We start from the raw sequence: 26515 nt of genomic DNA, 5'->3' as shown, positions 1-26515 counted from the left end.
CATTATTTTATTATCGAAGTCACGACACAGCGGCCGGCGTTCGTGCAAATCAGTCAGTTGCACTCCTGACGGATAGGTGGCGTCCATTTTCCTAACAACTTTCTTCTTTTTTTTTTTATTTTAAAAATTAAATTAAAAACTGGAAATTTGTTCCATTTGGGGTCCCAGTTATTTTCTTTTTTTTTTTAAATACGCCGAATCGTGTTTGGTTTTCTTGTTTTCTTCACGATAAAAAACAAAATTACCATTTGACTGTTGATTACACTCACTGGCCAATAAAGCTGCCGAATTTAGGCCTTGAGTGATTTCTAATCACCTTTCAAATTCCCAATTCAACTTTATTCTTTTGGGTTGGCTTCCCATTTGTTACCAAAATGGCCGTTTTCCCCTTTCCAGTTCACATCTGTCGATCAAAATATCATGTTCTTATGTATAGTAGTACACGTACGAAATATTATATTACTACGTTTCGGCTGGGCGCCGACTCTCTTTGCGAAATGGGCGAAGAAAAATCCCGTTAGCACGTGCGTGCACACGCCAAACTTGTCTATTACACACACATCTATACAGTAACATCTAAACACGTACGTACGTAGTGTTAAAAGATGCGCGCTTTCATCGTCTGAGCTGCCCAACGCGGCCGAGTTACTTGTCTGATGATCCGTTCATCCTGGCGCCGGGACTATACTCTGATTTCACGCTCTGGCGATCTATGTAATAATCATTTTCCTTCCCGCAATTTTTCTCTGTAACCGCATCGCTGGACGCCGGCCGTTAGTTGGGCACCGAAATTTGTCCAGCTATTTTTATAAAAAAAGAAAAATGAAGTGCCAGCTCAGTGCAGGTGTGAATAATGATGGATGGAATCAATTCATATAACTTGTTAATTCATTTTTTTGTATTTGAGATCAACCACCTTTATTTTTGGGAATGAAAAAGATAAAAGAATTTGTCAACTAAACGGAATTGAATTTTCGTATCGGCTGGTTTAATCTTAGGGTTGGGAAAGTGCGTTCCAATGTCTCCTGTAAGATTATTTTATTTTTTTTATTTAGGATAAAAATTTCCATCCAAGTTGGTGGGCTCTCGTATTACACGACGAAATCTTTGGAAGGGAAACAACTTTCCCTTTCGTCTTATATCGCTAGGACTCTCATATGATGCACACGCGCTCTAACCTTTTTCTTATCTCTCTCTCGGCCCATTATTATTATTTCTCAGAGTTCATCAGCCATTCATGTAGCGTCTCTTCTTCTTTAAACTTTTATATTTATTTTTTCCCATTCATGAAAACTCGTTGATATCACAAAACTTTTATGTTTGAAAATTGTCGAGTTTGTAGAAATTTCTGGTCATCAACGGCCGTTTTTATTTTGGGCTTGACGCTGAGTGTAGCGTTCACCTGAAAAGGAACACACACGCGCGCACACAGGTAGAGAGAGAGAGAAATCCAGCTTTTAGTGGCTGGGATGGCCATCGAATTTCGTCAGTTGGTCGCCCACCTTCCGATGGATCGCCAAGAACTTTTGTTTGTTTCTCCCGGACAAAACTGTAACACCTGCCGTTTTCTCTCTTTCTTTTTTTAGAGGTGGGCGTATATCATTTGTGCGAGAATATTGGCCATCGCAAAGTGTGACAGAGTGTGTCGTGTGTGTTGTTGTCGGTGGTACACACGGCGGGAGGTGTCTTACATTTCCAGCTCGGATTAAAAAACAAGTGCCCACAAACGGAACAGAAAAAACAAAACGGACAGGTAAAAAAAGACTCAAAAAATTGATGTGTATGTGCCCGGCAGGGCTGACTGGCTGGTGTTTTGTTATATGGAAAGTGAAAACGTCGGGAAATTTTCTTTTCACCTTTTTTATTTGATTTTTTTTTTTTTTATATTTCCGAAAAGGAAAATTTTGTCGAGTGAAAGTTGAAAATTTGAATTCGCCATTTCCCGTTTTCTTTCGCGTCGTCGTAAAAATCTAAAAGGAGAATCTTTTGATTTCTTATAACGGTTTATATGTATCTACGATGATTCTTTTGATAAAATTTTCTCCACTCGCGTATACATTCATCATCCGACTGTGTGAATTATGGAACGCAAAACCCAGCAACGGGTTTTTGATTTATTCTGACGATTCAATCAGCCCCCCGAGCGTATAGCGAATTATATCTCAAACATTTTCTCGACCCTCTTCATTTTCCCCCATCAATTATCACATTGTTTTAATCTCGTTTTTTAATTGATTGTAATTTCTATTTCTCCTTTGATTCAATTCAGGTGGTACTAACTACTAAGCAGCAAAATGCTGTAGGCGATATTAAGTCTGAATTGAATTGAAATCGAAATGACAGCGCCGATAGCCTGGCACGACAATTTGATGGCCTTATCCATTTTGCCGCCGACCGGTGGCCCGTCACCTTCGTGCCTCTCGTCATCTCATCACCAGCCGAAAAGGAAGAGCAACATGCTGGCCTTTTCCACCATGTTAAATCATCATCGCGGACCGGATTCGCCGCCCGTCCATCCGCTCCAGCACCATCAGCATCAGCCCACCATCCATGAACACAACAACAACCATCACCGGCCCAATCACCGGACGGCCAGCACCGGTTTCCTGGCCATTCGAAATCGCAGTAAACTCAAATTGCTCCAACGGGCCCAATCGTCGTCATCAGCCTCTTCATCGACTACTACCACCACGGTGAGTGCTGGCCAGCCAACAACTCTTACTATAAATAGTCCGTGTGTCATCACATCGGGAAAACTACTATTATAATACTCTGGCTGGACATTGTCGTTTTTACAACCTGCTGGTAGATTTTGTGTGTGTGTGTAATTGCCTTTTTTTCTTCCAAACTGCGGTGGTTTGGGTTGGGGCTTTCTATTTGGAAATGTGTTGGGGTTTCGTCGTCGTGTTCCTGATTGTTTTGTTTTATTGGTCGATGACGTCCGAATTTCTCAAGGTGGTCGCTCCTGTGTGCTGTTCGGACAGTCAGTGTGTGGCCACGCCCCGTACCCAACTGACAATCGACAAACAAAAGCCCAAAAATGGGTTTTGTTTATTTCAAAACAAAATATGACGAATTTATTTTTTGAATTTGGCGCGCCTTTTCGATGATGAGAAAACCATTTTTTGGGCGTTGGGGGTCAAGTCAGGGTCTAATCGGCGTCAGTCAGGCGAAGGTTTGACGCAATGACATTCCAGATAACTCGTGCAAACAACACACACGGATAAGATTTGAAATGATTAGAGTTAAGTTGCGAGCGATAAGGCGGAATTATCACGAAACTCATTTGGGTCCTAACGTATTTTATCTAATAATAACTTGAGAGATTCCTTTACAGTGTCTTGGTATTGCAACAGAGTCGGTGTGGGTTTTTTGTCCACTTTTAAATATTGCGCAATCCCGTTGTTTCAAAATTGGCCTAAACATTTTCTCCCGGATCCATCGCAAAGTTCGCAACGAAGATTCATCACATTTTTAGTGGGTTACACAGTGACAACCTTTCCAGGAGGATATATACAAAGGTGTTGAAATTCATTTTCTTTTTCTTCTCCCAAATTGAGTCTGTCCTCTTTTGTTTATTCATTTTTGTTTCGGTTGGTCGGTGGCGACTTGACCCTTGACCCCATTTCTCTTGTCCATTTCGGCCGAGCGTAGATGTGCGACGTCAGCGAAGCGCACGGGACCGAAAGAGAGAGAGAGAATTGTTTCGTTGTTTCGTTTCCATCTTCACCGCAACCTCGCCAAGGACGATTTCACCTGGCCATATCGAGAGACACACAGACAGACAAGAGAGTTCCAAGTCAGAATTGGAATTCGAATGCGATCCCGCGGCGTTTGAACGGAAAGAAAAAGACTTTTTTTTTGTGTTGAACGCAACAGACTATCAACTAATATGGCCAGAGATTCAAACAATAGGAGAATGTGTGTACTAGATATCTTGTGTGTGTGTGTGCTAGTATAGCTGCCCCGCCATCATCTGTTATTAGAGTAGACAGACAGATAGTTAGTTAATCATCGTCCACCTGGGAAATTCGATCGTTTTTTTCCCAGGGTCTGGACTGTGTATAGTAGAGCTATTATTACGAGTGCGTAGTATTTTTACAAGCGTCGCAGTCCTACATCTCACGTGCGGTTTTCACCTTCGGGCTACGAATTGAAATTTTGAAATTTGTTTTTTTTTTTCGCGCCAGAATTTTTGAAAATTTAAAATTTTGTCGAATGATTTATCAGAGGTTTTTCGGTCCGATCGTCATAGAAATTGATTAGCCGAAAACTCTTATATCGTCCTGACCCATTTCTCAAATGTTGAACGACTCCCGAAAATCCATCAGGTAACCTACCAACTCACTCCGGGAGGTACACAGTGAAATTCGTTCAATTTTCTTTTTAGTTCAAAAAAGAGTTGACCAGGCTTGAATGACGTCATTTACAAAATAGCCGCTGGAAACTCTCTTTTTTGTGTGTGTGTCCCCCTTCGTATTAGTGTATGCCACATCCATCACAGCCCAGGTATACAATAAATACCACACGTCGTTTGAAAACAAAAGAGCGCGACTTTCAAAAAGCTCAAAAAGAAATTAGACATTGGCGAGTGATATTATTGGCCCGTGAAGCCCGCGACTGAAAAATCCGAAGCCCTACACACCGGGAAAGGTGTGTGTGTGTGGGTCTGACAGAGTCCAGTGTATGTACACAGGCGGGAATTCACCTAAAAATTAATAGGATTTCCTTTTTTCTTTTCAACTTTGTGTGGAATTGGGACCTCCCTGCGACACGTGAAACGTAACCAAGTGGAGCAGAGTCACCGCAAGTGTGTATAGAGAGAGTTGGGCTCGATTAAGTTTAACTCTTTTTCACTCAACAGCTGTGTGTAATCGGCACGCGTCGCTCCTCATCAGCTGTCGAACGAATTGAGAACGGAAGCGGCTCGCTGCTGCCTATAATTGACCGAGATAACAACAATTGTTGTTGTTGTTGTTGGATATATCCTTGGCTTTCGTATAGTCCCACGCCGAGTCTAGTTATTTCTTCAACTATTTGACTAGATGATGTAATAATCAGACCCTCCCCAATCCATCAGGGAAAAATTAGTAACTGACCGCTGTATAATTGTACGTATAGAGCTGGCGCTTTCTAAACCAGTTCGGATCTTATTCTCTTTTTTTAATCATCATTTGCTGTTGTTGTTGTTGTTGTCCTCAAAGAATGACTTTCCTATAAATATTCAAGGAATGTTGTTGTTGTTTTCGGCACAGAGAGAATTGCTCCTTGTGGTTTTTGAGGTTTTTTACTTTTTTCACGAACTTTCACGAAATTGTAGTTCGTATAGCGCGAGGTCTATGTTGTTGTATGTATCCTTGGTAGGCCCCCCCTCCCCTTTTGGGGTTTATACGTGTGTGTCTATACTACTCTCTATTACAGTGTTATTAAAAAATTGTGATTTAATAGCAGTATGTATATAGTATACTGTAAGGCATAGTTAATAATGTCAAACAGCTCCGGGACTGTTCGTGAACGTCACTTTCACGATTGCCCAATTTTTATTTTATTTTTTCACACGGTGTATACATCGAAAGGGGGGGATGGAATGTCGTACGCATTCCCAATCTCCATACGTATCCCATTCGGTTCAATTTTTTAAGGAAAAAACGTGATGCAATTTTATTTGTCGTTTTTTTTATTCTGAAGGTCGATTCGATTTTTTATTTTTTTGTAATTTTACCATAAACATCCGGACTTTGTCGTCGTCCATCCGCTTTGGAGAATTTCACATGTCCCGCTACGTGAAAAATTTCAAATTTTGTGGCTTCGTTTAATTTATTCTTATCTTTTTTTGGCGGTGGTGGCGATGGTGGGAAACGAGTTTTTCATTTGCCACTATACGCACTCACAGTGTCGAATTTAGTTTTTTTGTTAGAGCGATCCCGGGAATTACGTCAGTTTGATTCCGCCGTGAGACGATTGAACGTGAAAATTCTTTTGAAAAAAAACAGTTCGGTATGTTTACGTGTAAGGCGACAAACATTTGCATGTGCGATGATGAAGAATAAGGAGACGAGGTCGCCGCAATCGAAACCCAATTTGCTAATCAAAAGTGCAAGTTTGAAAATGCTGGCCAGGCAGGTCATCAAGGCCGGCCATAATTTACTAATCCAACCCGCCATGATTGGAATTCAGGTAAAGGTTAAATGAATACTTGTGCATATATCTATAAGGGAATTTTTATTTCACCGTAGATACAATTTATTAATTTATTTAGATCCGGTACCGTGAGATATTTAACAAATGGCGGGGGATATAAAACAGCACAAAATTTATCTTATCTTTTGAAAAATTTGTTTCAATAATCCTAGCGGGTCTATTCAAAAGAGCCAAGGATTTTTTCAAATTTTTCTCCCAACTGTTGGACATGGGTATAAGGAGTCAAGTGGGTCCGATTTCTCGTGAGTCCCGCAAAATAACCAACCGGAGACATTCGACGCCAATCGACGCAAATAAATTTTATATAATGGATCCAATTTCTATCCAGGGATTGTTATTATACCGTCGACGTTCATCTCTGGCCCGTACGTATAAGAAACACACACACACAAAGTTGACTTTTTTGTTATTTTTTATTGTTTCGTTCGGGAGGCTTTTCGTGATGTGTGATTTATAGCTGGTTCTATAACTGCGCCATTTATTATATCCCGTTTAGTTTATTGTCTTCCACGAATGAATCAGACAGAAAAATATTACATCCTTTTAAAAAAATTTCATTTCCTTTTTTTTTTAAGGGGGGGGGTGGGCCACTTTTTATTGATTGAATCACGCAGTTGGAGGGAGGAGGAGGAGCGTTTAACGGCCGCGGAAATACTTGATAAATTTTATTTGAGTTTCACCAATTGTTGAAACAATTTTTATTTTTATTTTATTTTTATTTTTCAAGGGGGGGGGGGGCTGTCCGTGTTGGCCGGCGTGAGTGGCATAGCCAAACAGGTGGGGGGGGATATCAAAAGGAGAAAGTGGTGGCAGCACTGTAGCTCCTCTCAATTTTGTTGTTTTCCTTTTTCTATTTCTTGTTCCACACACTCACGATGGATGTGATGTGGATGGATGGAGAGATGACCATAATTGGACGAAACCCCAAGGTTCGTCGGGGGGGCTGGCTGCTGCTCATTTTCCAATAGCTCCGGTGTAGTATATAACGTCAAGGTTGTTTTGTCTCTCCAGGATCTTATACAACTCTCTTTTTTTATTTTCTTTTTCAACTTTTTAACTTTTCGTTTCTTTTGGGAATAGACGAAACCATTCCGCCCTTTTTTTCCTTTTTTCCCATTTTTTCTCGTTCGTACATCATTCCTGGTATAAGACTTGTGTGCGTCGTGCCTTGGAATATTGCACAGCACACACATACAATGTCCGATTACGGATGTCTCTGCTTCGATCTATAGGGAGGGTCCGGCCACTGGCCATTTCGGGATATAAAAACGTTGTAACCTCCAAATCGAAATATAGTTATGACGACTGTGCAAGTTGCTGTCTGGAATGTGCCAATGTGGCGCAATTTTTAAAAATCGCAGTTGGCGGTTACCCCCTCCCCATTTTTGGTTCTTTTTTTATTTCAATATTTGAATTTCCCGCCGTTGGTAAAAATAGACAAGATTCACCCTAATAGCGTGTGGTACGTACGAGTCTAGTCGCTATTGAATTAAGGAATGAATAATGACGGGCTAGTAAATGACATGCGGGCGGGAGAGTATTAACCACAACAGCGGGTGACAACGTGAATTTTCCTCGTTTCGTACACACAAAAAGTTAGTGACGCCAAAATTGGTTCGATCCGACGCTTGTTATTTTCTCCCGCCGAAATTTTTTGAAAAAAAACAATTTGAACGAATGACGCAAATGTGGAGACCTTGACAAAAAGATTATCCGATTTCAATCTTTATGGCCATTGACAATAAATCTCATCGTTCATTTCGCTCTGATTACGACATTGCCGAACAAACAAACAAGCCCAAAAATGCAATTAACCGAGAAAAGTTATGTCATAACATTAAAAAACCAAAAAAATTATTTCGGTAGACACAAGGAAAAGCAAAAAATGCTCACGCCGATGACCTTTTCCCACTCTTTTTATTTTTCACGCTCGCACGACCGTCGTGAACTTGCCTTTTCCTGCTGTACAGAAGAAGAAAAAGGTGTACGTGAAGGTTGTTGTTGTTGTTGTTGCTTCCCGTCTGGGCTAATTAAATCGAAATTTGTTTTTTTTCTTCTTCTTCTTCTTCTTCCTTGGGTTTTTGTTTGTGTTAAATGGAAGCGATGACAAGTTTTTCCAACACATCCGGACGATGTCAAGAGCGTGTGAGAAAAAAAAATGAAAGGCGTCGTGAATTTATTTTGTAAAAAAATATTTGAATTTTTTGGCGGTAGATTTAAAATTCGAAATTTTTTATTTTTATTTATTTTCGGGAGTGAAATAGTTGGTTCACCTGTTGATCACGGTGAAGAATGCGTGTACGAAAAAAGAAGGAGAGAGGGAAATGAAGAAAATCAGAAATTGGCCGACGGGGAGAAGAAAACGGCAACGTCGCTTGACGCATTCCATTTGCCCCCTCAGGTGTTTTTGTCTGGTTGCCTGTGTGTGCGTGCCGTTGTGTGTGTTGCGTGTGTAAAAGATAACCGCAGGTGAGACACACACACAGAGAGAAGGAATGGAGTGGGAGGAGTAGAGAGAGAAACACAAGTCGTAGGGTGGCGGTGGGTGGGTGGAGTTTGGTGGGTGAGAGTGAGCTACGACTGCGAGCATTTCTCTCTCTCCCGTGTGCACACGCGATTGCCCGTGTATACACGAGGAGGACGAGGTGGAAGAGACTTTTTTATTTGGTCGGGTTGGTTTTAGTTATCGGTGAGACGCGGCGTGAGTCAGTTGCTGCTGCGTCGATTTTGTGGGTTGTTGTCTGTGTTGTTGTTGTTGTGTGTGTCGAAAAGGGAAAAATTGTAAACCGCACGGCGCACTTTTTTCGTTTTTCTCGACGTGAATTTTCGTGAATTTTCGTTCGAAAAATTAATTTTGGTGCAAGTTCATTTGGATGGATACGAACGAGCACAGGTGTGGCCAAGTGCCGCAACTGCGCGTGAATGGACGCCCGCCATTCTCCCGACTAGTTCAACTCTCCTAAAACCAATTTTTAAAAAAACGGAAGAATTTGTTGTGAATTTTAAAAATAAAATTCAATCGAAATCGCTGGAAATATTTAAATCGAATTGTTGTCAAAAGAAATAAAAACCCAGAAATGAAGTGGCCAATTTCAGTCAATAAGGATTACTCATCGTCCGCCAGCCGACGCTTCCACCCACTCCACCAGCACCAGGTGTGTGTTGTTCAGTAATAATCAATTGTTAACTAAATGATTCGCGATTTGTGCAAGTTGGAATTTTTCTGGTTGGTTGTTATTATGGAGTGTGTGAGTCACGATTTTTAATTTTTCGGGTGGGTCTTACCTTGTGCTATGAGACCGGTGAATTTCAAAGGTCATCGCAGTTGTTTTTGGGGTGGAGTCCTCACCACCAGACAACTTCCTCGTTTTTTTGAATATTTTGAAAAATTTGAATTTGATTTTGGAGGGAAAATTTGAATTTTTTAAAATTTTTTGTACAACCTACGATTTCTTATTTTTTCGGGAAAAAGTTGACGTCATTATGATTTCCGACGAAAATAATAAATTGGACGACGTCGTGTGTTGTTGGTCGGCTCTCATTATGTGGTCAGAAAAGTAGAGAACAATTTCTTTTCTTGTTTTCTAGACCAGAGGGGGGAAATCTCCACGACGGGTGTAATAAAACTTGTCGTTGCGCAACCTCTAATGAAGTGTACGCACTTGCTCGCGTTATACAGCAGAGCCCCAATGAACTTTTGATCCTTCTCTCTGTGTTAAAGTCGACTGTGAATTGTTATTTGATCACGCCAGCCAAAAAAAAGCTCGTTGTTGGAATTTAGTTTCTTTTATTTGATTCTTTTATTCATTTTTATCTTTTGATTGGGAAATTGGAGTTGGGTCACCTGATTCTCTTTCTCCCTTATTGTCTCTTGTTTTTTCCCGTTGCGGTTTTTTATTTATTTTTTCGTTCAGGCCAACAGCCCAACAAAATACAAAATAAAAAATAAAAATGGGAAGGAATCTAATGCCCAGAAGCTATCGGTACAGTTTGATGGCCATCATCTCTTTGTAAAACTTTAATGACGGGGGGAAAAGGAGGAAGATTGTTGGTCGGGGGGGGACACAAAAAATCTACTAGAAATAATATTCTTATTTGAATCCAAGGTTGAAAACTGAGAACGTGTACATATGCTATAGACGCAGCTGTGTGTAATCATCAGATCATCATCTGCTGTCGGTCGGACGTTTTCTAGGCTATACGCTCTGAATCATCCCGAGTGTAATAGACACACACAGACGAGATGATCGGTCGTGAACCTCACCCGTTATCCGCAATCCGCAAACTGGATTATATATCTTTGAAAAAAAAAGAGAAAATTTAATTTTTATTTCACGAAGTAAACCCGCGAGCAACTTTTTTTTTAATTACAAAAATTATTTTTTTTTCGGCGCCAAAAAAATTAAATTTTTAAATTAACTTATCAAAAAAAAAGGGAAAGGTGGAAATTTTTTGAAAGTTTCGATCTGATATCGACCCGCAGCACAGCTCATGAAATTGCCAATAATCTCTAGTCGACATTTTCATCAAATCCGTTTCATGTTTGCCTAGAATTTTCACTGTTTGTTTCGCCTACAGCTTGCGCAACAATGAACTTTATCAAGTTAAACAATGGAACAACGCGAGAGAGTCTAATATTATCCTACACGAAAAACATTAATTTTTTTCCTTATTTTTATATGTTTAACGATAGTGAACCTTTGCGTGTGTTGTCTATTTAATTCTGGGTTATTCTCTGCGTGATTGTGACGTCAGCCGTTGCGCCGTTCTTATCTTTTCCCCCCCTTTTTTTTGCTGTTGCCCTCCCTCCCCCCCTTAAATCCCTAATGACGATAACGGGATCGACACTTTGCCCGCTTCTTCTTCTTCTTCTTCTGGGCCTCCTCCCTCCCGACACCCAAAAAATGTTTTCACGAAACCCCCCCCCTCACACACACACACCCGACCGTCGTTTTGGCTCACGACGGTGTACGCGGCCGAATGACATAACGGAGCTCCGACCGAGTCCCATTCAATGATCAGATGGAGAGAGAAAAAAGGTGAAGGCACGTGGGCCAGCGTCGGTCGTGAAAAATAACCAACGAAAATTCACGGCCAATAGTTTCACGGTGTCTACTAGGCTCGACTGAATTTCAATCAAATAAATTTCCAAGTTCTTGGTGTCCGCTGCAATGAGGACAGACCCCGTTAACACCTTTTTTATTTCATTCTATATGTATATTTTTATTCCTTTTGTGCGGTTTTCTGCGTGTAGAGTTGCGTTCGTGAAAACGGTACGGTCTCTCCTTGTACACGTTCGTCTGGTGTGGGGGGGGGGCTGTGTATTTCTATATAAAGAGAGAAAGAGGTGAGCTGTTCTTCTTCTTTTTCTTTTGGATGCGCGAGAGCGAGCGCGCGTGCCCGCCAGAGTTCCGCCAGAGTGCGCACAGCCGTCCGCACAAACAGCCGCAAACAGCAACAGCGGCTGCGGCGGGCCGTGATGAATTTTTATAATTTTTTCCTGGGCGCTCTCATCCGCACCTCACACCGCGCTCGATGACGTCTTCTTTTCTTCTTCTTCTTTAGTTCCACCAGCACGAGCTATCAACTGTTTTCTTATTTTATTTTGATTGAATTCAAATTTCGAATCATTTCCCGCCAAATTTTTTCAAACGGATTTTTCGAAAATTAGTTCAAATGATTTGATAGGATTATTTTTTATTTCATTTTTATTTTGATTGAATTCAAATTTCAAATCATTTCCCGCTCAAATTTTTCAAAATTGTAAATTTTCACGACCCCGCTTCCGACTGCGCAGACGCGTCGGGTATTTTTTATTCCGTTTCGGGAGTGTGTGTGTGTATCGGCGGTCGACAGAGTCTTCCGAAAACGGCAGGGGAGGAAGAGGAAACAACATCCGTCGCCCAGCAGCCAGTCTAGCGCTGGTTGTTGTGTAGGTCCAGCCAGCGCGTTCGTTCGACTGCCAAAAAGTCGAACCCCAAAAAATTTTCTTCATTCTCCATTGGGTTCCATTCGGATATCATTTTGATTTCTCCTCCGTGTGCAGGGGGCTCCGTGCGGATGTTTGTTTCGTGTTGCGCAACACATAGACGGGAGTGGGTGGGTTGGTGATTTTGTCTAAACGGCCAATTGGTGGGTAGTGTGGTGTAGTGGTGAGTGTGCGACGAATCGACAACTGATTTCATCATGGATGGATGATTGAGACTCTTAGTGGCCCGTCTCTTTGGATTGGCCGTCCCAAAAGGAAGAAGAAGAAAAAAGGGCGGCGGCCAAATTCAAATTCAAATTTCGTGAAAAATTTCAAATTAAAACCCCCAGAACGATTTAACCCGTGTTAAAAAGAAGTTAACAAATCTTCTTTTCTTTTCGGGATAGAAAAACACACACACAAGAAGGGTGGTGGTGTGTGTGTGTGTGTGTGTGTGTGTGTGTGTGGGGCTGGCCCGCGTTCTAAGTTTAGACAACCTCGGACGGACGACGGACCATTTGGCTCGACGCCTGGGCCCTTTTTATTTTAAAAGAAGAACCCAGAAAACCAAGAAGAAGAAGGTGGGGATAGTATACACACACACGTCTCTTTCTTCTTCTTCTTCTTTTACTTCCCTTCCCCTTCCTCCTTTTTGCATTTCTATCCAGCGGATGGCGGACGGGCACAGTTTGAGCCTTTCTCCCAGTCCCAGCAGCAGCCAGCGGCTCGCTTGTGTGTCACTGGGCTCTTTTTTATTTTTATGATAAAACACGCCCTTGTTTTTGTTGTCTGCTAGAACCTTTTTTGTGTGTGTGTGTGTGTGTGTGTACCGAAAAGGCGAAATTGGCCAGACAGAACGGCGCATTACGCACACGGCGACCGATTGCGTCATCACTGGGAGGTTGAAAAACCATTTTTGATTGTTTGGTCATTTTTTGAAATTGTTCAAACTCCCCGCCAATTTTAATTTTTGGCCAAAAATGTCGGCGCCAAATTCAAAAAAGTTGGATAATTATTGAGCCGCAAAGGTGAAAGTCGTGACTACTTTTGGTATGTGTGTGTGTGTGTGTGGGTTGGGGGAAATAATTGACACGAGAAGCCGAAAAAAATGTTGAAAGAAATTCTTTTGATTTATTCCGCCGACAGGTGCCGACGATCCAGCACTCGACTCACAATTTGGTGAGCAACGGAGTGGCGGAAGATCCGGCCACGATGGAAGCCTCTTCTTCTGTGGTGGTGGCGACAGCCGGAAAACCATCCAGCACATCCAGCGGAGGAGTAGGTGGAGGTGGTGGACGAAGCGGTGGAGGAGTCGGTTCGGCATCCGGTTCGCGTTCCGTCTCGCTGGCCAGCGTCAGCTCGGACGGCAGCAGCTCCGAGAGTCACCTGGTGGAGCAGGAAGACATTGTGGCTCTGACGCAAGAAGTCCGAGCCTTCAAAGAAGCCCTGGGCAAATTGCGCCGACTCTTTCATCCCAACGACAAAGGTAAAACAAACCCGAAAATGAATTTCCAAATTCATCCGCCAATCCATCCAGTCCATCCGATCTATAATTATTTATAGCCTCCGGGAGTAGTACTTGACGTAATCCGACTGATTTCATTTTCGTTGGAAATTGACGATGACGTGAATTCACGGGAAATTGCGCAAATGTTCCACAATGGCGACATCCTACCACCCACCACCACCCACCCACAGTTAAGACAAAAGGAATCGGTTCAAATGGGCTGGAGTCTTACATATGTATTTTAGGAACGATTGTCAATGTAATCCCGTTGGATTCAGAGTGTCAATGAGGAGATGAGTGAGAGAGTGAGCCCGTCACATCTTAACGGGAATATAATCCCTTCATTATATAACGAACGAATCAGCTAAATGTGAAACGAATTCATTTCTGCAACGATGTTTAAACTTTTATTATTTTTAAAATGGTCGTAGTATATTAGTTAAGTAGGATGTGTAGTTGAGGGTGGAAAATATAGTCATAACATATTTTTTCGGTCGCTGTGTAAAAACTCTAATAGAAGTTGATTGTTCCGGCCATCTGTCGATCATCATTTTTTGGGTCCGACTCTCCAAAGAAATAAATATATAGACCGTGGCATCTGGTCCACTCACACACAAAACCCCTTTAGTTTTTTTCCGCTTGTTGTTCAACCGAAAAAATAAAAGATGATGATTATAGACATACACACGTCGTTTCTTCAGAGAACTTTGTGTGTGTGTGTGTTTGTTAGCCAATCGAGAAATAGTAGAAGAAGAGATTTGGGGAGAAAAATAATAAATGGCTGGACGACAGCCGGCCGAGAACAACACATCAATAGATCCTTAGCTTTTTTTTTAAAAATATATATAAATATATAATTGTATAGACCGGTTGACTTTTGTTTCTTCTTCCTTCTTCCTTCTTCTTCTCCCGTTTTATTTTTATTTTTCACGAAATGTTACGCGGACCATAAATAGCCTCTTCTTTTTATTTTATTTTTATTCTTTTAATATTCCAACTACCGCCAGGGGCCACCTGATTAGAGTCCGTTGTTCTAATTAGAACTGGAAAATCAAATTTTTATTTTTTAAAAATAATTCGAAATGTAGAAACCTTTTATGGGATAGGGGTTTTAGTTTTTTACTTTTTTTGTGGCGGGAATTGCGGAATTTTAAAATAAGAAAATTGTTGTCCGACCGGAATGACAGGTGTCAACTATCGAAACAAAAGTCTATACATTTTTTGTTTGGTAAGAATGAGGAAACTCGGTTACACTACATCTCCTGATGGCCTCTATTATCTTTTTGAGAAGAATTTTTCCGGTTTTTATTTGAATTTCAAACAAAAAAATGATTAAAACTTTAGCGCTATCCTTTTTTGGGGGGGACTGCGCAATAGTTTGGCCGGTTTCGTCGTCAACAAAAAATTGGGTTGCGTTCCCAAAAGATAACCAACCCCAAATGTTCTTATCCTATTAAGTTTATTTAAATAACAAATGCGCAAAATATGAATCAGATTATCTTATTTCTTTTTTGAAAACATTAGCCACGGCCATTTGATATCGTCACGAATTCGATTTGAAATACGAAACAACAACAACTGAATTTAATATTTTTTTTATTGATTCACTCTTATTCCCATTCAATGACGCAATCAAATCGAAAATGGAAACAAATAAAATTTCGATCTTATTTGCGCATTGTCCTACCGATATATAGAAAATGGCGCTGTTGTATAAAATAAAATTCATTTCGTGACTGTTTATAATCCGTGAATGATTGCCATGATGTTTTTTTTGTTTCTTCCGTTCGGTTGGTGTGTTGTTGCTGTTGTTGTTGCTGGTCCGGTCGTGGCAGACAAGTGCGACGCTCTACGGGTGGCCGCTCACGAACGACTGGGCGAAGTGTTGCGCATCCTGCGGATCATCCTGGAGCACTACTCGGCCTTGCAGTCGACCGAACTGCTCGTCGCAGCCGGCTCTCTCATCCATCAAGTCAAAGGTAAATTATCTCTGATCCCGTTAACTATCATAATAATAATAATAACCGTTTTATTTCAATCATTTGTAATTATTTTTTAAATTGAACAGAATATCAATACGAAGATGAGAAGAGGGACGTCAGAGAATTCATGGAGTCGATCGACCAGCTGGCACTGGCGTTCAGCAGCAGGTAAGAAACTTATAAGAGATTCTTCTTATGTCATAAAATATTAAACGAACGATCGGGAGAAAGAAATAAGAAAAGAAAATGATGAAAGTGAGGGACTGGCGGCGAGCAGCTGGACAGGGGACGCGTTAGAATGTCAAGGATGTGTCGGCATTTAACCTTGGGATTGGGGGGAGAAGAGAAGAAGAAGAAGACACGGGAATCACGCGGGAGTGAAAAAAACAAAACAAAACAAAACAAAACGATGCGAAAGAATTTAGCCAACGACACACGACAAAGAGAAAAAGAGAAAAAAGATCAAATGGAATTTTTCGTCGTCGTCGTGAGTCTTTTGTGATTGTTGCGCTCGCCTTCGTCCCTCTCTCGTCTGCTGTGCGCCTCGACTCGACGACGGACCAGCAGCAGCCCCAGAGAAAGACGCGCCGGCCGACGCCCATCGTGTGTGTGTGTGATCCCGAAATAAAGTTTCTCTCAAACATTCCAGCTGTGTGCCATCGTCTCCCCCCGTTCTACCACCCCACCCCACATCTCCCATCGCACGACGCTCAAGCGGCTCCCGGACTTTTTTTTTTTTTTTTGTCCAACATTTTCTTCACGCTAGACGTTCACGTTCTTCTTTTCTTTTCTTCCCCCCCCTCCCGCATCTATTTTGTTTTGTTTTTTTCTTAAATTTAGTTTTAAAGAGAGAGAGACAGGGGGCAACGGCCATTTGGGGCGGCCCCTTCAACCATCTTTTTATTTTCACGAACATTTTTGATTTTTATTTAATTTTTTAATTTTTTTGAAACTCCCGCCGTTGCCAAGCTGCGCTCGAAACGGCGAAAAAGACACACGGGTGTACCTACAGAGTTTCATCGGCTCTTGTCTGTTGTCTTGTGACAGATGATCAGCTGCGGAGAAGTGGATGACGTGAAATGATGGAGGGTGGGGTCGTCCTTTGCGTCTTCATCCGACCGGAAATATTTTACCTAAACGACTTTGACTTGTTATAGTATAGGCCTCAGTAGTACAGGGTTGATTTTGGATATTAGATTCAAGTACCGGAAATTGTGAATTCGGCCTCAAGCTAAAGTCGAATTAAAGAGTATATACGTGATACAATTTGATTGTAATTGGATTTTTTCAAGAAAAGAATAGAAAAAAGGAAGTAGAGAAATGAAAATTATTTTTATATTTTCCCGGTGTATTAAAATAGCGGTCGTGCGGGACTGGCTAGAAAATTGAAATAACAACACACACACACACAGGAAGTTATTAGTATGCCGGATCACATGTGGAGTGTGTAGAGAACTACTTTTCGGTGTTATTATTAGTTAGACGCGCGCCCAACCCAAACCGAGAAATTAAAAGAAATCAATAAAAAATGTTCGAAATTAATTTCCTACTCTGTTATTGTCGTCGTTGGATATCAACACACTAGGTTCGCTGACCTCTCTCTCTCGTGTGTGTGTCGTAATATTGTTTCTAAGAGAAATTAGAAAAAAATAAGAAAAAACGCAATTTTCTATTTTTTTGGAGAATTTTATTTGTTTGTTATTTGTGCACGTATATAAATGTAGCGGACTGTTGACTTTCCCGACTCGTCGACATGGACGAGGAAAGGGCCAGTCTTTTTTTGTTTCTGGTTTTTAATTGGACGCAGCAGCTGCGTGAGAAGATCATTAACTGACTCTTTGGAAACGAGAGGAGATGGAGATGGATCGAGTATAGTCGCCCTCACGGGTTATTCAAGGTTTTCATTTTTTTTCGTGTCTCATATTTTTTTTTCTTCCTCCTGTTTTTTTGGGGGGAAAAAAATCCCGAAACATGTGCCGTACGTGAGTGCAACCAAATGTTGTTTGGTTAGAGTGAGAGTTGCTTACGTATATATCCGGTCATATCTCTGAGGCCTTCTGTCAATATAATGCGACTCTCTCTCTCTCGATAAGAAAATGGAATGAGGAAAAAACTCACACAACCACACTTATCTTCTATCTATAATTTATCTCCGTGATTGCGTCTTAGCCTGGCCGTCGAGTTGTTTCTCAAATGAAAGCTCGAACGTCACAAGCGTTAGTGGTATAATGGTTAGCATTGTTGCCTTCCAAACTCGGAGTAAGCAATAGACCCGGGTTCGATTCCCGGCTAACGCACACTTCTTTTTTCTTATTCTTTATCGTAAATTCGCATTTGACATAACTGGTGAATAATTCCAGTCATTAAAATTGACTAAACCATTTTTTTAAAAACTTATTTCAACTCTGAAATTTCGGTTCGTAAAAATAAAAGGTGGGAAATAAAATATTTTTAAACGGTGAACTTTTTACCGCTCTTTAGACACAAAGCGAAACGCGGTGGACCTTATAGCCAAGAATCAACGAGCAATTAAAAAACGAGGGTTTTATATTACTAAACATGTTGAGAGAAACATGTGAGGGAATTTCCACGTTAATAAAATTAATAGCCAACTGGATTTTCTTCTTCTTTTTCGTCTGGAAAAAAAAAAAATGAATAAGTTATTCATGCCCAGTCAGCATTAAGGGCCAAGGACTGGCGAACATACTGACCTTGTTTCCTATGCAATGTCCCCGTTTTATTCTTTTTTTTCGTCCATTCAAAAACCAGAAACAAGACCTAGAGACTGGTTATTACGACACCGATGACCAAAACAAATAACGAATATCCTTTTACACACCGGTTTATTTTTAATATCTTAAATCAGTCGACAGAAGAAAAAACTAATTTATTATATATCAAATGTCCAGCTCGCCAAAATCTGGTGGACTGGATTTGGTGTCTTTTTATAGAATTAAATGAACTAGAATTATATTCTCCATTTGGACTGATGTGAATGAAAATGTTTTGAATTATTTGTATTTTTATTTCCAGGGTTTCCGAGTACCTAATGGGCGATTTGGACAGCAACATTTCGCTGGCCAGCTCGTCCGTGTCGAGTAAAACCAAGTCGTGCGAGAACATCCCGTCGGATGCCGAGAACGGCGCCTTGCTGGCCGACCCAGGAACAACGACGGCCAGCAAATCGGACTCGGTGACTTCCGTCATCTTTCCAGGCTCGCCCGGCGACCAGCAGACTAACCAGCCGTCTACGACGCCGCAACAACACCTGACGGGCGTCCAGATGGACGCCGTCCTTTTGCAACTGGAACAAGGCGTCGAAGTGGCCCTGCACCGGGCCAAACTCTGGTCCAAATACGCCAAAGACATCATGACCTACGTGGAGAAAAGGTGCAACCTGGAAATCGAATTCGCCAAGAATGTGGCCAAACTGGCACAGACCATGAAATCCGCTCTCAAAGAGGAGGTATGATACACCAATTCAGACATTTGGCATATGCATTTTCCTCCTTGTTGTTGTTGTTGAGCGGATTATATACGCGCAGATATCAATTCACGCCCGTCTGGTATGCCGCCGGGCCCAGTGTGTGTGTACATATTCGTTTTGTTTTGTTATCGTCTGGCAATCTTTTATCAAAAAGTCCTTGCACTTGAAAAAGATGGCGCCATTTCAAGGTGAAAAATAAGGGTCTCATTGATAATTCAATCGACTGGATTTAAAACTAGACTGGATATCAAATTGGGGTTTCGCTCCAAGGTTGCCAAATTATTAATCGTCATTTATTTTTGGTTATTTAGTGTTATTTGCCGTTCCAATCCATTTACATGACGGCCATGGACCGGGAGATTGACAACAGCAATTCGGCACAGTCGACCACTTCTTTACTAACCGGCCACAAATTCCTCGAGGTAATCAACACAAACTAAAATTGCGCAATCACGGCAATAGTTGTCCGACTATCAAATCTGAAGATTCTCACTGGGAAATCTTCTATTTTATATTGATGTCTTTGATCTTATTTTTGTCTATTTGATTCTCTCGTGATGATGGCATGACTCACGCACAGCCGTTGTCGGCCAGACGGAACGAGCACGAACGCTGCCGCAAACAGATCAAAGAGATGTGGCACCGCGAGTTGAAGCGCATGCAAGAGTCGGTGGGCAACTTGCGCAAGGCCAAGGCCCTCTACGTCCAGCGCCAGCAAGAGTGGGAGCGGGCCAAAGAGGCGGCCCAGAGGGCCGAGTCCGCCGCCGAGTCCTCCTCATCCACCGCCGAACAAGCCTCCAAGCTGGACAAGAGGAAAAAGACGGAAGAGGATGCCCTCCAAAAGGTTTCATTTCCATATTTCTTATTATTTTTATTTTAACTTTTTCCAATTCTTTTGGCGGTTCCGTGTGTTTCACGCGTGGGTTGGAAATTCTTCTTTTATTTTTCACGGACCTTTGGCTTTTTTTTTTCGCCAAAAAACACACGCACGCAAAAGCTCTCTCGCCGAGCGTGAAGTTATTAAATGGCCGCCCACACTTGTGTTGTTGTTGTTGTTGAGTTTGTTGTTTTGTAATATCTAATGTCGCCATCACGCAAACAACCACCACACACTTCCTGGCTCTCCTCGAAATGAAAAATGACGACAAGTTTTTACATTAGCGGTGGATTTTTATTGAATCTTTTTCTCAAATAATCGAAAAAGCGCAGTAGTGTCAGCAGACGTCCGGGTCGCTGTTTAGCAGCCACCCTCGTCTTCTACAACTTTCTGTCAAAGAGAAACAGCCAAGATGTAAAGTGTAATCTCTCTCTCTCTATACGACGGGGATATGTAGGTTAATAACTGTTGTTGTTTGTTTTTTTTTCCACGTCCTGCTATTCGCAATCATCATGATTCGTTCCAGGTAGAAACGCACTCGCCGATGCACGACGCACTTTCGTGTTGGCGTTTTGGTTGTTTTGGCTTGACTGATGCCAACCGGTTTGACGTGAACGTTTGTCTGATTTGTTTTTTTTTCTCTTCATCATTTGTTTTTTTTTTACGACAGGCTATGGAAGCTGAGACCACTTACAAGGCCAGTGTCTGCGAGGCGAACGAAAGGCATGGCCAGTTGTTGCGAGTCAAAAGTCAAGTGCTGCAGCAGGTCCGCGAATTGATGCTGCAGTGTGATCAGACAATGAAGGCTGTTACCGTTTCTTACTTCCAACTTCAACACACTGTTTCCGCTCCTGCACCCGTTCAGGTACAGTTCTGGCTTGTCTGGTGCTTGCCGTTGGCATGTGGCCAGTCTGATGGACGTTTTGGCTTTCTCCAGTTTCAGACTTTGTGCGAAAGCAGCAGATTGTACGAGCCAGGCTCGCAGTACATGGAGTTCATCAGGAGGATGCCCCTACCCAGCAAGCCCAGCAGAGACAGCACCCCAACGGCCACTGCAGGAAGCCCTGGTGGCACATCCCCGGGCCCCTACACCTTTGAACCTTACTCTGAAGAGTCGACAGTGTCAGAGAAGGAGAGAAAGTCCAACGGCTCCCTGAGTGCAGACCTCAGCGAAAGTGCTGGTATATGCCCAAAAGAAATTTTTCAAACACTTTCTCTTCCTTCTTTTTGGGCTTGATTGCCATTTGCACAAGTGTGTGACTCACCGACTCTTAACTTGTTCCACTCCAGGCAAGGATAGAGTCCAAAGTGGAGGTCCAATGAAGGCTTGGAGCGCCTCGGCCGTCTCGTCGGCCGGCCAGTCGCCAGGCAACGTCGTCACCCAGGTCAGCAGCGACACGGAGTCTGTGGAATCGAACCCGAGCGCCAAGAGCCGGGAAACGTCACCGACGGCCAGCCCCATGATGCCGGCCAGGCGGCTCGTCCCAGCTTCATCTGGCGACGAGCTGGAAAACGAACCCGACCCGGAGGCCGACGCCAATTACCTGGGCTACAGCGCCAACCGTCGCCACTGCATGTCCAAAGCGGCCGTCACGCACACCTTTCGCAAGTTGAAGACGCCCTCGCGCTGCCGTGAATGCGACTCGTACGTCTACTTCCAAGGAGCCGAATGCATCGAGGTATTTTTCTATCACTAAAAGAATGATTCTGCCCAGTCTTAACCTCAATTTCGTTTTTTGATTAGTGCGGGCTGGGCTGCCACAAGAAATGTCTAGAAAGTTTGACAATCCAATGCGGCCACAAGCGGCTGCCGCGCAAAATGACCACCTTCGGCGTCGATCTGAGCCAGCACCTGGCCGAGACGGGCACCCAAGTGCCCCACCTGCTCGCCAAATGCATCAACGAAATCGACACCCGAGGCATTCAGATCAAAGTACCACCAACTCCTTTCTATTTTATTTATTTCCTCTCATTAGCTGTCAACGTCTCGGACGTTTTGGCGCACAGCGACCAGTTTTGGTTCGAATTTTGTTCTGATTTACTTTTCTTTTATTCAATTCTTGCCCCCAAGGGATTGTATCGAGTTTCTGGCGTGAAATCCAAGGTTGAGAAACTGTGCCAGTCGTTTGAGAACGGGGCAGATCTGGTCGATCTGACGGACATTCATCCCAACGTGGTGGCCAACGTCTTGAAGCTCTACCTGCGCCAATTGCCCGAGGCCCTGCTGACGTCGAGGCTCTACCCGGACTTTATCCGCGTGGCCAGGGAGTGGACGGGCCCGTCTGCCGACACTTCAGCGCCCGGAGTGGAGGAGCTCAACGAGCTGGTGCACAAGTTGCCCAGGCACCACTACGCCACGCTGGCCTTTCTGATGCACCACCTGAAGCGGGTGTCGGGCGAGTGCGAGTCCAACAACATGCCGGCCTCCAACCTGGGCATTGTCTTCGGTCCGACTCTGCTCAGGACGTCGGAAGGATCGGCCACGCTCTCGTCGCTCGTCGACACGGTCCATCAGACCAAAGTGATTGAACTGCTCATCGAACACGCCGACATAATTTTCGGGCCGCCCGATCCGGCCTCGACGTCTCTGATGTCCACCTCCTCATCGGCATCGGCCGCCTCTGCCGCCCTTATGGCCAGCAGCAGCAGCCCAGCTCACCGATCATCCGCTCAATCGCCCAAAGTGGCGGACCAGCAGGAGTCGCCAGCCGTGGTGGCTCCTGGCTCCTCCTCCTCATCTTCGTCCTCTTCCACCAATACTTCGACGGCCTCGTCGCTGCTGTCCAAAGTGCCCGTCGTCCGCTCCATCTCGTTCCTGGAGAAGCACCGCTCAAAGTCGAGGGACGCCGCCGATCGAGATCACGCGGCCAGCAACGCCGCCACCATCATCTCGACGCCGGCCGACCGGCGCAGTCAACAGCACCTGGCCGGCGAACTCCGCGAGGAGGTCCTCCTGCCCGGCTTCGTCGCCGATAAAACGCCCAACCATTCGATTGACATCGACCCCCTGTCCGGTAAAACCCCAAACAAAAATTAAAATCATTTTTCTGGCCAATTGATTTTGATGATTTTCCAACGGAATCGATTAGTTTGTTTTAACGATGGACCAATCTGGGATCCATAACGGATTATTCCCGTTCAATTAGACTTTGCTGCAACGGGCTCCGGATGCGTTTAATTGTTTCTGAAGGGATTTTTACTCGTTGCGATTGGAGGGGGTGGATGTTATTAGTACTGTTGTATTTTATTCTTTTATTTCTCCTGGTTGTAACTGCGGATTGCGGTTGTTCGATTGAGGTCGAATTCGTGAAACATTCAAGCAAAAAGATTTTACCGTAACCGTCCGTTCGACCGGACAGTGGAAAAACGTTTATACGAGGAAATTAATTTTTAATTTGTGAATTTTATTTGATTTGGTTTTTAGAAGAAGGTCTACTTGGTGCGACTTCCGACGACGATTTGCCCGACTTCCTCCTACCGGACGATTCGAGTAAAATACGGAAATTGCCCGGCTACTTGCGCAGCGGCTCGGCCCCCAAAATCTTCAAGAGTTCGCTGAAAGATTATCACGGCCTGGAAGGAGTAAGACTTTGAATATCAATTGATACAATTCATTTCGCAACTTAAATTTTTAAATCTTATAAAATTATCCAGGTGGATTTGAACTTGCTGAGTAGTCAAGATCAAGAAGTGCACCCCATCACGCCCACTAGTCGAGGGAAGAAGTCGACCACCGAGTCGATCGGAGTCACCACCACCGCCGGCGGCGCCCAGTTGTCGGAAGCCGAGACACTGGGCAGTCACTCGTTGCCTGCGGTCCAGGCGTCGTCATTGGTATAAAAAAAAGTTCTTTTGATATCATCAATTTTCACGAGCAAATAGCAACGGTTGTTTTTGTGTTTTATTTGTGGTTGTTGTCTGATTCCCCCCCCTCGTTATTTGATTGCAGGTCAAACCAAGTTGCGTCAATCCGTTCATGGACAGTTCCATCGACTCGGATCACAGCTGGGAGTCGCACTCGACCGGATCGAGTGGGCGTGGCACTCAGCATAGCGACCAAGGCTCCCTGGGCTCTGCCCAGCGGGCCGGACTTTTGCCCGGCAGTCACGACGAAGTCGACGGTAAGTGTTTAGCTGCTCGGATGTTTAGACATTGGTGGCGTCAGTCGCTTTTCAACGTTTCTCTCTTGCAGGTCGCCTGGACATGTCGTTCACTTCGATTTCCAGTCACCGGGTCTCGCAGTGCGACGAGAACCGGGTCAAAATTCAAGTCCCCTCGGCCGCCTCGTGTCCCAACTGGAACGCCGCCACCAACAGTTGCGGGCCGGCGTCTCTGGCCTCGGTCGAGTCGTCGTCCTCCTCTTCATCTTCGTCGTCCTCGTCCAGGGGCGTCGTCACGGTCCTGGAAGGGCCCCAGAGTGGCACCACCCTGGTCGAATCGCTGTCCGGCGAGCCCAACGTCAAGGTAATTCATTTCTCGATTGAGCTCTAACCAAAAAATTGCTGGACGCACCACTTGCTTGTTTTCTCTTTTCTCCTGGCGCCAAATTCACACCAAATTTAACTTTTTGCTGATTAATATATTTTAAAAATTAACCAATCAAAAACCAATTTTTTGATTTCTTTTCTTTTTCATTCCTATTTTTTTCTCTCCTGACTCACTCACACACACATTTTATTTCTGATCTAACCGGCCGGTCCGCTCACTGTGCTGTATAGCTGCTGTAGCTCTAGCTCTGTTTCTTTCATCTCCGGGGCGTGGTGGTTTAAATGAGACATTCCAGGTTCAAAAAGGTGGACGTGTTTGATTGATTAACAGAGTGTGCTGATGATGGGTGGAGGCCGGTGCACTTCTAGTCCTTCCTCTGCTACTAATATGGCTGGCGCTGCTGCCGCTCTGGCCGTCTCGGATCTGGCGGCCGTTCCGTTCGGACTCACTCACGAATTTGCTCACGTCTTCGGTCACAGGTCATCGGCGGCGGTCGTCAGGAGCGTCTCCTCGGCAACCACCACCTACAGTTCTACAGTGTCGACATTGACGACGATGTCCTCCTCGCAGACGATCCTGGAAAGCTCTAGCAGCTCGTCCAGCAGCAGCAGTAGCAGCTCGTCCAGCAGTAGTAGCTCCAGCACTAGCGGAAGTAGTGGAACCAGTCCCAGCAGCGTCAAGAAGGCCGGCGCCGATCGAGTTCCAAGATTCGTCTGAGACAATTTTGTTTTCAAATTTCCCGCCCAAAAACAAAAACGAAAAAAAAATAACAAAAAATGGCTGTTGATGTTGTTGTTCTTGTTGTTGAGCTGCAATTCTTATAAATCTTTGTTGTTATACATATTTGACCTTTGGAACCGCAAAACATGCAACACCTGCCAGAGTGGGGATGCAGAGTAAAAATGTTAACAATCAGTGTTCCTTTCTATTTAAAAAACAAAACAAACAAAACAAAATCTATTATATTATATAACTCTCCTTTTTGTTGTTGTTGTTGTTCAACGAGCCGTTTTTTGAATTGCAATTTGTAATCATTGTTGAATCGCTAAAGACAGGCACACACACACTTATTTCTTTTTGTTTTCTGGGGCTATCGAATCGCCCCAACATTTTTGTATTTGAAAAAGTTTTAGACATTCCAAGATAAAACACCAAAGTTTGGGTTTTAAGTTCGCGTTGGAAAATGATGTGCGCAATCAACGACTTGTCATATTCGCTGTTTTTATTCTCTGTCTCTCCTCTCTTTCTACATCTTTTTTGAAAAACAAACAAAACAAAAATGATTGTCCAACGAGTCTATATTATTATTATATATATTATATATTAATCGTTTTGTATTTTGAATGTCGATCATCATCAATTTTTGTGTGCTGTGTCGACGACAACAACAAATCAATTTTTTAAAAAAGGTGGATTTTGTCAATTAGCGAGAGTATAACGATACTATACTATATTATATATCTGCATTATTATTATTCATGTTCTTGTTTAGGAGCTGGCCAGTGTATATTCTTTCATACATTCATACAGTATATATATATATATATCTACAAACATATATATATGTATATATCTATTAATATTTCGCTACTGCCATTGCGATTTCGAAAACAAAAACAAATCTGTTACACCCGTGAGATGTGATGTGTGTGTCTCATCAATGTTGAATTATTTGGGTTGAATGTTTATTATTATTCATTAACAAACACGAGTCTTTATGGTCGACCCCCTCCCGTTTCCCCCTCCCATTTTTAGCCCTCGCGCACAACCCACAAATCTCTCGCCCCAGTTGACCGTTTCTCTCCTGCCCAGTTACCCGGCGCACCTCCCTCCCCCCCTCACCCAACAACCGTACCCATACGTACGTCGTGATTTATATCCTTTCGTCTGTATAGTTGAGCGGGGAGACATTCATTTCTCTCTGCGAATTCTATTCAAAAATACAATCTTGAACATTTAAAAGATAAACAATTCTTTTCGTTTAATTCAATCAATATATTAGACT

General features: G+C 43.2%; 1 protein-coding gene across 15 annotated transcripts; it reads left to right on the top strand.

The window, feature by feature from the left end:
- The first annotated feature begins 1490 nt into the window (after positions 1–1490).
- Positions 1491–26478, top strand: LOC124190812 (rho GTPase-activating protein 45-like). Of its 15 annotated transcripts, none has more exons than XM_046583674.1 (18): positions 1491–1753; positions 2270–2693; positions 13316–13655; positions 15512–15655; positions 15745–15826; positions 18692–19124; positions 19457–19567; positions 19726–19989; positions 20693–20887; positions 20960–21203; positions 21313–21701; positions 21767–21955; positions 22094–23036; positions 23450–23604; positions 23677–23856; positions 23972–24143; positions 24215–24486; positions 24990–26478. In XM_046583674.1, exons 2-18 carry the CDS (start codon positions 2337–2339, stop codon positions 25098–25100), a joined length of 4581 nt encoding a protein of 1526 aa, XP_046439630.1. In that variant the 5' UTR covers positions 1491–1753; positions 2270–2336; the 3' UTR covers positions 25101–26478. The 15 variants fall into 15 exon arrangements, with proteins under 15 accessions (XP_046439630.1, XP_046439628.1, XP_046439621.1 ...); XM_046583672.1 differs by having other exon boundaries at positions 23447–23604; XM_046583665.1 differs by having other exon boundaries at positions 23447–23604; positions 24841–26478.
- The last annotated feature ends 37 nt before the right edge of the window (positions 26479–26515 follow it).

Source organism: Daphnia pulex, chromosome 3 (assembly GCF_021134715.1).
Source record: "Daphnia pulex isolate KAP4 chromosome 3, ASM2113471v1".
Lineage (NCBI taxonomy): Eukaryota > Metazoa > Arthropoda > Branchiopoda > Diplostraca > Daphniidae > Daphnia > Daphnia pulex.
This window is presented reverse-complemented; position numbering and strand designations above follow the sequence as displayed.